This window comes from Cygnus atratus, chromosome 20 (genome assembly GCF_013377495.2).
Source record: "Cygnus atratus isolate AKBS03 ecotype Queensland, Australia chromosome 20, CAtr_DNAZoo_HiC_assembly, whole genome shotgun sequence".
NCBI classification, from domain to species: Eukaryota; Metazoa; Chordata; class Aves; order Anseriformes; family Anatidae; genus Cygnus; species Cygnus atratus.
The window spans coordinates 7,554,359-7,566,471 of NC_066381.1; the positions used below are offsets into that span (position 1 = coordinate 7,554,359).

Here is a 12,113-nt window from a genome sequence, read left to right on the forward strand (position 1 = left end):
TCAGCCCGTGGTTCATGGACTCCCTTGGTGACCCTGGACAACTTCTAAAGAAGGGCATTTGATTTGTGAAAATAGTTTAGGTGTACACAGACTGAAACAAGGTGGAAAAATACTGTTCTAAGGAGGACCTAGAGCTTTGGTCTTTTAAAATGCTTGAAATGTTTCTCTTGAAATTATTTAGAAGGTGTTGTTAGAGGTACGCAGGCTGTTACGGAGATTGCCACAAATGGGGAAGAGCTGACCAAAAGTTCTGAGATAAAATGCTACTTCTGCTTGTTGAAGCAACATCATTTAAGTGTTTCTCCTTGGATCTTAAGTTCATCGTGCTTGAATTACATGGTTTTAAGTATGCATTTAGAGTAAACTTGCTTTAAAAGCAAATCCCCCTCCCAAAAACAACAGCACAGCAACAATGGCCCCTTGCTTTCTCACGTACAATAAGGCTTACCAATAATCAGTGATATGTAATCTACTTTTTAAGATACATACTATAAAATAACAAGTAAAGCAAATAGTTCCCCTTCTTCCAAGCTTATGAAATGTATTAGTATTTATCTTCAGAATTCTACATTTCATCTGTCCTGAAGAACAATGCTTTTCTTTGCTGTGAATGATTTCCTTGGTGGCCACATAACGGAATGCTTTCTTGTGAACAGATTTCTGGTTTCTCTTGTACTGAGTCCTACAGTCCCTCGCAATACCAAGAGCATTAGGCCCCATCATGCTATTGTTGGCCAGCTTTGTTCACTGCTTTTCAATAAACAAGGAGCCTAAATAGCTGAAATTATGTCATGTTTAAGATAAAGGATTTCCAATTTGTAATTGTGCTAGATCTTATACTGGCTGTTTCATGTTAACTGTGGCAGCCTGAGCTTCTCAGCTAAATTATTTTGGGGTTTTGGCTCAGTCTCCAGCATGTTCTTTGTTCATGTTAAAAAAAAAAAAAAAAAATCCTGTTTATGTTGCCACAAAGTTTGGTGACTCCTGTTTGGGAGAAACACAGAAAGAAAATGGCAGTTATTGGAATAGCTCAGATGCCTCTTTTAAGAGTCTGAGGTCACCACTGGAGCAAAAGTGAATGATCCTGAATGGCGAGACAAAAGCCAGCAGGATCCTGTTAGGATCCTTTTTTTTGACAGACAGATTAAGTGTGGGGCCAGTTATTTGCAGCTTTGACCTGTTCTGTGTGTCAGGCTCTGCAGCTGGCGCTTACATGCAGAGGCCTAATTACTTCAGTAAACGTAAACCACTGAGGAAATCTGATGACTGCTATTCGGGGCAGTGTCTGAGAAGCTGGAGGTACCCAGTAGTCTACTACTGTAAGCTATTTCTCCCACCATCTCAGTTACTTGCTAGTTTAAACAGTCTTTCCTGGTTTTCTTCTTTGTTATTGGAACGGTAGTCTCATAACCCACTTCATAAAAATCTGGAATGCAATACAAATAATGCAAGAATTAATTAAATTATTTAGTAGTGTTATCAAAGCAATGTTTCCGTTGGGTTACTTTACAGAAACAGTCCTTTCCACCCAGGAACCTGGCCTTTTGAACATCTTGATAGGAATAGTCAACATTTTAATCTTCTGGTTGCTTATAACATCTCTTTCCTGCAGCTGAAGAGGGCAAGCAGCGATGATATGCTTACAAAACCAGGGGTGACAGCAGCTTCTGGAGTCTCTAGACTGAAGAAGACCATTACAACTGGAGCCATTTCTGAGCTTGCTGAGAGCCGACTGAAGCACAGCGCAGGTAGGTACAAAGATCCTGGACCAGTGTCTACTTTATGTGAAACTGCTTGGCTTGCCGAGAACCTGGTGAGCCTTCCTTGTAAGGTGGTGACAGCTCTAACATCCGCCTGCAATACTCAGCATGCCGATGGGACCTGCTGTGCCTTGCAGCCTCGCCTTTTGGGGCATCCTCCAGCCCCAGCTCGGTGAGAAGCAGCGGGTAGCCGAGCCCCGAGCGGCCACACGGGGGTGCCCTTGTCCCGTGTGCTCCTACCGGGGGGCGCAGCTCCCTGCTCACAAAGCGACGCGGCCAGATAGAGGCTTGCCCTTTTCATTCATTCAGTGATTTTATTTATTTTTTTTTATAATTTCCACCCTGCATCTATAGAATTCTCTGCTCTCCCTCTGCTGATTGAGCAGAGAAGTTAGCAATCTTCACAGCAGAGATGCAAAACCAAAAAGCCAGCACTTGACGTATAGCTTGTCCTGAGCTGTGTCGTGGCACGCTCTCTCCCTCAGTGTTATGCCCATCAGCTTGTTCCTATTGGTTTCAAATCTAAGCCTGTTTCTAAAGGCAGCGACACCATCTGCATACCAAGGACTTCAGTGCAAATACTCTTCTCTCCCCCAGGAGCTCAGCAAATGCTTGCTTTTGTCTGCTCCCTGGTGGCATTTCCAGGGGAATGTGAGATGTTATTAAATTTGATCGTGACCTCCCTATTTGTCACAGCCTCTGCAGGGTTTGGCTGTGTAACAGAACAATGAAACTAAACAGAAAGGGATTTCTTGGGGGGAGGGGGAATATTTATATACTTCCCTCTACCCCCTAAAGAGCATCTTATAGGAACCCAAAGACAGATCCTGTTCTGTAGTTAATCGGCGTGTAAATCCTCAAATTTAATAGTGACTACTCGCATCCAAAGATATATGAGATTTGCCAGCCAATAAAGAGGCAAGATGCTAGCTAAAGAGGCATGGGAGGAGTAACAAGGGGAGAAGAAAACCTGCACAGATGATGCAGCATAGGATCCTGGGAATACAGCCAAGGAGACAGCACTGCAGGGAGTACGGAATAGAATACATATGTCAGATACACAAGTACTAGCACTGGAATAGAGAGCCCCCTTCTGCATGTGTGGATAATAATGGGATGGGAGAAGGATAAGATTCATGATGATGACCGCTTTAAATACAAATGGTAAAATGGTTTATGGATGTCAAGTTACACCAGGGTATTGTTTTCTCAGTTTAAATTGTATCGTTAGAACTGACCTCATATGTTGCTCTGCATCAACATTTGTAGAAATATGAATGAGAATATTAGTCCTGAGCAAAAAGAGTCTGAGTATGGAGCTACATATATATTGCACAGATAAACACTAACAATATATGTGCTACCTCTCTCTAAATTCTCGTTTAGCCTAGAGGGAACTGGCCCAGATCTTATAGGGGCTGGCCGCAGGGGTATGTACAAAAAGAGCTTTATCTTGCATATCTTAATTTTCACAGTGGTTCCATGGTCCAAAAGGGTGCTTGGAAATCTAGGCAGAGTCTGAGAATATTTGTCACTATCACAGCCAGTAAAAGGTGCTAGATATTAATGAGCAAGGTTACAAGGCTGAGTGCTAATTCTAGATGGTTTCACTGTTACAAAATTCCTGCTGGTATTTTTTCCATACAATATATTGTTGCTTAAAGAAAACTTGAAAATCAAATATGACAGAGGACAGAACATGTTCCTGGAAACATTAAGCAGAAAGAGAGCTGCTATTCAGCTGCTATTCTTCACTGAAACGGCATCCCAAATAATCTCTGATTGTGATCAAGACTGCACTGCAATGCTAACTGACTGTGGAACTGACCCAAGTAGGAATGTTCCTGTAGTTGGGAAATGCAGATGTTGTGTACACAGCCAACTGAGTAAATCTTAATTTTGTTCTGAAACCACTTTCTTTGGCTTCTCTGACTGCCTTCATCAGTTCTGCATTTTCCTTTAATGTCTTAAACGCAGACGACGTGTTTTTTTAGGTTGGACTTTCTTTGTTATTCAAGTGAATGATTTGGTTACTTTACTGAAAGGATATTACATTAGTTCCAGGTATGTTCTGGTGGTACTCAATTGGTATTTCAGTATTGTGTAAGAGAAAGAAAAACAAAAAATCAGATATGGCAACTAAAATTAAAAAAGAATTACTTAGGTTTCTTTCTTCTTTGGGTGTGACTGTCTGGTATTTGTGTGACCTTGAGCAATAGCACGTGTTCCAAATGCTGCAGATAATAAATAATTGACACCAAGATTGCTTGTTTAAATAGGGCTGTTTGTATGCTGCCCTTGCTGCAGTTTAACTTATTCATTCTTGCCTTTTGCTGACATGTGCTACCCCTGTCTGCCTCATTGGAAGCTAACGCAGTAAATCATAAGCAACTTAAAGGAAGGTAGGGAGAGGCCACTCTCATGTCTCCGTTCTTGGCAAGTGGAGTTGAGTAAAAAGAACTGGAGGAGGGCTCTGGCTGGGGGTTCTCTTCTGTGATGTTTGGCTTTGTCACTGCTTGGCAGTTTTGAAACCCCCAAGTAATGGGAAAGGACAAGCAGGGAGAAATGTCTTGGATTCAGCTTCCTTATCCACAGTGTTATATGCCTGTCCATACAATGTCCTGAGACATCAATTTGTTTTTATGTTAAAAAGAACACTTACAGAGCTCTTGCATCGCTTTTAATGCGTCACGAGAAGAAAGAGCTGGAAAAATTGCAGAACAGGAGGAAGAAAAGGAAGAGATTGCTAATCTTGAAAAATGTTTATTTTAATGCATGTACTTGTAAAGCCATCCAATCTATGAAGCTATAAATTGTTTTAAAATGTTTAAATATGGAAATGTATATCTCCATAAGTAACTAGGACTTTCTTCTCCTTTAGTTTCAGGACTACAGGCCATCGGTGACTTTTCAGGTTCTGAACCTTGAAGGTTTATAAGCCAAGGAACTTTAAACTCTGCTATTTCACTGAGAATTTCAAAGCTTCTTATATGGTCATTTACTTTTTGTGAAGAGTGTTGCATGGTAGTACTGGCATGCAAATAGAGAATTTGACATTCAGAAAGGTGAAATCACTTGCTCAATAGATCCTAGAAGTCATTCCAAATCCTGTCCGTCAGTTCTCTTTCACTCCTTACAAATTCCCGATTCAAGCACTTTCTGAAAATTTCCCTCAAGGCTGTCTAGTTTAATCATGTTCATATGCTTCCTTGCTGTTATTTCAGTGCCAGCAGCTATTATCTGTCAGGTTCAACAGCTGGGGAAAAAGTCTTGTGCTGTGTATTCTGGACATTAGAAAAGAGCAAGAACCAGGAATTGTGACTAGGCGGTGCTGTGAACGGGTAGTATGAAAGCATCCCCATTTCACACAACCGTATTGATTTTTATATCAAGCTCTGCCAGCTACAACATGAAGTATCAGTTATCCTTGAAATGTAAATAGCAGATAGCTGTACTTGTTTTCCCCGTCTGCTTCATCAGCCTATTTCTTTAATCCTACGTAAAGCCTAAATCTATATAGAACTGTTTAATTTGCCTTAGAAACAGTAGGAAATCATCAATGACGATGTTATAATCATCTAACTTACTATTTCTAGAGATCCTTAGCATTTTATGGAAAAGCTCAGGATCTCTCTAAAGCTCAATCCATGTTAGCAGACATCCGCTTCATCATCTTGCAATGAGAGTGGGGTGGAGGCCAGGAGAAGCCAAGATGCCAGCTGGAAATGTTAGAGCTGGCCTTCTGTGGCATCCCATACCCCATCAGAAATGGCTATTTATATTTATGCCTTAAATGTGAAAATCAATAATTGGCGTGCTTTGACAGCCAAAGCAACAAGAAAAGTGTGTTGCTTTCTGTGCAGGCCTGCGGGGTGATTAATATTAATGGCTGGAGACAGTGTCAATAGAGAAGTAGAGGGAAGGCAAACTCTAAAGGTATTAAGAGTTTCAATTATCTCCTAATCATCTTGTGTTGAGAATCTGAACTGCAGGTTACCTGGACAAAAACTACTAATCCTAGAAAGGAATGTTGCCAGCATAAGAAATGAAGCTGTTCAAAGCATGCTGATAATGCCAGGAAATTAAGCAGTAGAAGGAAAATACTGAGAAATTTGGTCTAATTGGCGAAGGCTCCAGAATGAGCCAAGGAAAATAAGGAAAGCCTCAACTCTTGATTTATTATTTTTTTTTTTGTAAATTGTCATTCATATTGCTGTCAAGCTGTCAGAGTTAATGTGCCAATGGCTAAATATGATACCTGTGCCTTCAATTCCTTCCTGGGTCTAGGAGAACACTTACCATAAGTCCGTTTGATCATTGCTCATTGTTTGTCCTGCAGTTTATGTAAAAAGAAAAGTCTTGGTTTCCCTGTAGAATGTAGTTTTCTGTGGTGGTAGTGATGGTATTCAGAAAAGAGAGCCTTTAACTAAATGAGGATAACCGGCTGCTACCAGGTTTAGCGTTGGTGCTGGGAAAGTTCACTCACTTGGGAAACTTGGACAAGAAAAATTCAATCATGGTTGATTTTAGAAGGGAGAATGGTGTATGGTATTGCACATATCACTCATTAGATATGTTTCTTTCCCATCGAAATTGAAAATGTTGCAGACTAGACATTTCAGAGCTTCCTGCACATTTATAGAGTTGTCATTTCAAGGTTCCCACATGAGAATAATACACAGAATCCATCAACATTACTGCCTTTCTTTATGCTATTTGTCTGCTTGGCCAGTGTTTGTCATTTTTCCATTGTGGGGTAACTGTTTAGATTCAGGTGAAGCTAATCCAGACTAAAGGCTTTTTTTACGTGGTCAAAAAAAACAAGCAAAAGTATTTATCTTAATAAATGCTTTTTAAAAAATTTCAATGCAAAATCTAATTGACAGTTTTAATTCTTCATAAGATGCTAACAGACCCCAATTAAAACGGGGAAAAAGGAAAGTGATTTCTTTTGAAGGACAGCCCTCTGTTGACCTTGGGACCTTGTTACTCCCCCATACATCAGTTTTTGACAGGGTCTGCTTTTTGTGATCTGTGACAGATCAAAGGACTACTGTAGGTTTGTAGAGGATTGCTGCGCGTTGCATTCAGTCTCGTTACTGTCTCATTTTTGTGAAAGATACAGACAAGTGTGAGAGACATTAATGAGCTTGGTGCATTCTGTTCCACAAGGCTTCACCAGAAACCAAATGACTGATCTCATCTGAGCTTTCCTAGGAACAATAAATATGCTTTAAAACTTCTTCTGGAAAGCTGGTTGCATTTTGCTACCCTTTCCATGTACGAGAGACAGCTTTTGCATAATTCTTTCATATATAAAAAAAAAAAAAAAAAGAAAGAGATTTTAGCTCCAGAAGTGAAGTGATATAAAATGGAAAGGAGGACTGGGGGAGGGGAATGCTTTGCCAAGATGTCATTCAAGTAGGCAAGAAGTACTGCAGGAATTTAGCATGCAAAACAATGTGAAAATATACGTCTGCATTTGCATCCATAGCTCCCATGTATCTGTACACACATACTGACATCCACATCTGCATGGTTGGTTGTAACGTACTGGTGCAACTGTGAGTCTGAACCTTAACCTCTCATGTTACAAAACATTATCTGTGATTTCCCTAGGTAGGAAGTAATCAGGCTAAGTTTCAGCACCATTTTAGGAGATTTTACCCAGTAACCTGCAAATGGAAAGGTCAAGAATTGAGGTAAATGAAATTTGGCATTCCACATTCAGTTTATGGCATCTGATAGATTTGTATTTTATAGTCTCTTCAGGCATTTTTTGTTCACTCCTCATGCTTCCACTGTGTCAGTAGTTTGAAAAATTTGGAATATCGCTGTTTCATACTTCCTACAATGAAGGTTTAAAAGATTATGCTGGCCAAGGAGCTAGCTCCTCACATTTACAAGTACAGAAACTGGACTTAGGATGTGTTACAGTCTGTGCACTGCGTAGAGAAGGGCTGAAATCTGCAGTTTTCTTAGATGTCTCTTACTTATCAAATTGCTCTTATTTCTTCTTGCAATGATTTTTCCCTCATGATAGCCTGCACATTCAAGTGCATCTGTTCACCTCTAAATAATTTGCTGGAAAAAGTTTCTGTACAACATTTGTTGCCATGTTAAATTTCCCTGTTCCTTTGATCTTTGTTCTTTCTTTCTGTAGCCCATGGACAATTCTACATCTTAGCATTGCTTGGAATGGGTACTGCTTCACGTGGCTGTTCTTCAGGATTCTTTTTCTGTTTTGATAAATACCGTGGTAGGATATCTTAATGAGAAAAGGCACTTATTCCGGTAGGGCAGAAGGAGCTCACCTGTTCTTTAATAAAAAATCGGAGTCGTGTTATTAAACTCTGGTAACCATTGGCTCAAGATCTCAGACTTATGATTCCTTGAATTAGGGAGATCTATTGATTGATGCTCTCTTTCTGTTCTAAAGGTGGAATAGGAAGGTTGACTAGCATAATTATTCTTTTGTTCTGTCACTGGGCGTATTATGAGCCGCCTTCTATAACCAGGAATGGAATGAGAGCAGTTCATTACAGTGACTGCTGGGATTTCTGATACCTGATTCCGTTAAGGATAACAACTTCTTTGAGAGGCATTCACAGACTGTCTGCAGTCATCCTGCATTATTAAACGAGTGAGAATTAACTTGTGCTGACAGTGCAGTCTGCAGTATGTTCCGTTGTCATTTTTGCTGCTGTCCTAATGTACTGCACAATTTACATTTACTGCACTGAATCTGTATTAAAACATTTTAATGTTTTGCAGGCAACTTTTTGTTACAGCAGGCTGTGAAATACACAGGCTTTTTTCTCTTTTGTATATTCCCTGAGAATGACTTCGTTGGCACATGTTTACAACCCCAGGACCTGAGCCAGTTAAGAGGATTCAGTGTGCGGCAGGGATACTGAAATGCAAAATCTTAAAGGCTGTAATGACTTGACTCGTTAAATTGTTAATAGTTAATTGGCTCAAGCCAACACATACAGGGAAGATCCATTACAGCTCTAAGCAAACTGTGAAGATCACAAGAGCCTTGCTAGAGATAACAGAAAAGAGATCATGCTTGGATAGTCCTAGAACAGTATGCATCTAGGATCTCTTGGTTTGTGTTCATTTTCAGGCTTCTTTGCTGAAGTTGTTCAGCAAAGTCAACACAACCTGGTGTTGACTACCTGCCTTAGGTTAATAATCAGCTTTTCCTTCAGCTGGTTTGAAGAGAAATGATCCCTAGCACACAGTCTCTAGGCCTAAACGTTTCACAGCCAAACTGCCTTGGCGGAGTGCCATTCTGTTTGCACTTTGAGAATGGGAGGGAGGGAAGGAAAGGAATGCAAAGCTGGCCTGGTTTAACAAGTATGCATATCGGGAGAGGGCTTGGCATTCCTTCTATTATTTTTTCACTGTTTTTTCAGCAGCTTGTGACTTACACTAGATTTTAATATTATCAAGTAAAAGGGAGGGTTTGACAGCTACATCTGAGATGGATTCATAAGTAATATTAGTGCTCGTAAAGTCTCCAGCATTAATAGAAGTAGAGCATGGTGGTGTGAACACTGGTACTGATGGGCACTGTCCACACTTAGGGCCCATTCAGTTTAGGTCAGTCTCGACGAGAAGGTCCAACCTCTGGAGGTCCTGCTCAGCCTCTGTAACTTCTATAGGTCGTAGCCTTGTGAAGAGGCTGTCAGTTATCTGGTTGCTAGAAATTTGGGAACATTCTGCAGCACTTTCACCCTTCTTTTGACAGTGGATTATAGTTTGAACTTTCAATAGTTATGCTAGCTTGCTGTGCTGTGAGAGCAGGATGCAAGGAGAGTTATGTCTGCCAAGTAAGTACTGTCATTTACCTAGTCATTTTAAAAAGCTGAGTATTTCATACCTTGAGTAATTCATTCCTATTCTTACTATATAGAAAAGGCATGTTAGTGTGTATTTTGTTTGGCAGTCCCACGAGTGGATAGTGCAAAAGATGAGTCAGTCTTTGTGCCTAGGAAGAAACCAGCTCATCTACGTTATAGCGATGAAATTGTTTGTTCGTAAAATGTTCAGATAATAAATGGTTGCTTAAAGATTGAGCCATGTGTCTGTCATAATTCATTACCTATGTAATATGGTGGAAGTTGTGTGCCATATCCCTTTTTCGTTATCCTCAGTTTGAGTTTCAGGCTTCAAAAATGGTGATTTTGGCCTCTGTGGTTTCTGCTCAGGCTAGCTTTATTTTAAAGCTTGCACTCTAGCTTTCCCTATGGGCTTGGCCCCGCAGTCTTTTGCCTGACGTAATTCTTTTTATCATGGTGTCAGAATTTTCTGACTCATGTTTCATGCTGTTGTCAAAAATAGCAGATCGGTTCTTCCAGTCAGGACACTTCTACAGTGTTCAAATTTCAAGCGTGTTTGCTCTGACTCGGTGATTACGTGTTATAATTGCTGCACACTGTATCCCACACTGTACTGGGACCACGATACCCTATTCCCTCTGTGTTACAGAAGTGGAAAGCTGCTGATGAAATAATAAATGGTCAGTGGCAGGATATATCAACCCAAGATTATATTGACTAATGCAATTCTTCTGGAGAATCCTGTTGAAGAAAAGCAGAAGTTACTCTTTAATCTCTAATAGAAGAAAATCTTTGCATTGGAGATATATATCAAGAGTGGTTGGAGGACATTTAGATCTGCACCCTTGAGAAAACTGGTGGTGTGTTTAATACCTCCTAATAGGATGCAAAGTTTAAGAGACCGTAAGATGACTTTTAGAAAAATAATGCATCATCAGTCATCCTTTTTTACAGAACTTATATGACTTATTCGTTAAACAAAGCATTTTGTACTTGACAAGTCATAAAATATTGTAGACAGGAGTTTTGTTTAATGTCATCCAAATACAGACGGATGTATGAAAGCTTTTAGCTTCATCCATAAAGTGTCAGAGCAAGAACGATGAAAAATTACAATTGACAACTAACTCACCCTGTTACACTGAAATACTAGAAAAATTCTGGTTTTATCTTACTGAACAATCTCCTTTCTTATTTGAAACTGGATTCACAACAGGCTGTCTTAATTTCTGCATACTTTATTTTCAGTCTGGTTTGAGCCTAAGACACATTGGTGTGCTATTTTAATTTGGTTTTAACCCTCTTGTTGAAACCAAGACTTGAAGAAGATGACTGTTAATTATCCACACAATGGAAACTGCTGGAGTCATTGTGTTCTCATTTCCCATGTACATCATGGCTCCTCCGGCAGTGAGGAGCATCTTGAGCTCTTCCTTTGGAAGATCAGCAATTCCCTGAAAGTCCCTGGGGATGGACTTGCCTCATGCACCTCTTCTTGCACTACAAGGCATGATCAAAAGATACTGATGATAGAGATATGGTACGTAGTTTGTGATGAAATTCACTAGTGCATGCCTCAAAAAATACTCTGGCCAGTCACCCCTCTGCAGCCATGGGTCCTCTTCATATGGCTGTGTTGGGGCGCCGAAGTCCTGTTAAGTTTCCAAGGCAAGTTCAGGTCAGTGGTGGAGCTTGGTTTTTGGCCGGAGAGGGGCTGGATGAAGTCGGTGCCTCCCTGAGCCGCCTGCAGTTTGCTCCTGCTGCCTCTAAGTGGCCTACGCTGCTCGGTGAGTCGCTCTTTCTTTCTCTGCGAGCAAGCTCCCTTTTTCTCTGCCTCTCTTTCTCCCCTCCTTTTATTCCAGCAGTCAGGCAGCTAATTAACTGCACAGGCCGGCCTTCAGTGCATAATATTGTAATGAGGTAGGAGGGAGAGCCACAGCTGCTCCAGCATGAGCAGCAGGCTCTGTTCCTGGTGCCAGGAACTAGGAAGGAGCTGAGGTTTGTTTTTTTTTTTTTTTTTTTTTTTCCTTTGTAAGTTGACTGAAGCGTAGACCTTCCGAGCAGATAAAGGCAGGTCTGCCTCCGAGAGCATGAGCCGGGTGCCGGGGTCCTAGAGGAGCCTTGGGAAGAGCTGGCCAGGGACCGAAGATGGGCAACCAGCCTGGGCGAGCGGAGGAGCACGACCAAGGTCTGTATGGGCCGGGCTGCTGCCTTGCCAGCCCCTGCGAAATGCCGGGGCTGCTGCCTGCAGCTTTCGGGGCTGTAACCGCAGGGCTTGGGGTTTTGTTCTCGGGGGGCTTAACTGCAGCGTCCTACCGAGCGGAAAAAGAGGCTGTTGTCATAGATAATGCTGAGGGCTTCGACCCTGCTAGTAAAATTATGGCTGTTTACCTTGTGAATGGTATGCATTGCTGCTCCATACCTGAGCTCACAGCATCGTCCTTTGGGAATTTCTGAAGGAAATCCTCTGCTGATCAGAACAGAATGCCTACAAGGGAGGGACCTC

General features: G+C 41.2%; 1 protein-coding gene across 17 annotated transcripts in view; it reads left to right on the forward strand.

Moving 5' to 3' along the window:
- Nucleotides 1–12,113, forward strand: part of SPECC1 (sperm antigen with calponin homology and coiled-coil domains 1) — an 83,185-nt gene that overhangs the window by 11,806 nt on the left and 59,266 nt on the right. For 15 of the 17 annotated variants that reach the window (XR_007709039.1, XM_050714700.1, XM_035560994.1 and 12 more), the window contains one exon: nucleotides 1,613–1,748. Coding sequence is in view for 16 of the 17 variants with exons in the window: in XM_050714700.1 (XP_050570657.1) it covers nucleotides 1,613–1,748 (136 nt within the window). In the remaining variant the exon portion in view is untranslated. Of the gene's footprint in view, nucleotides 1–1,612; nucleotides 1,749–11,462; nucleotides 11,796–12,113 lie in introns of those variants that run through there. The other 2 variants (XM_035560999.1, XM_050714701.1) reach the window with 2 other exon arrangements.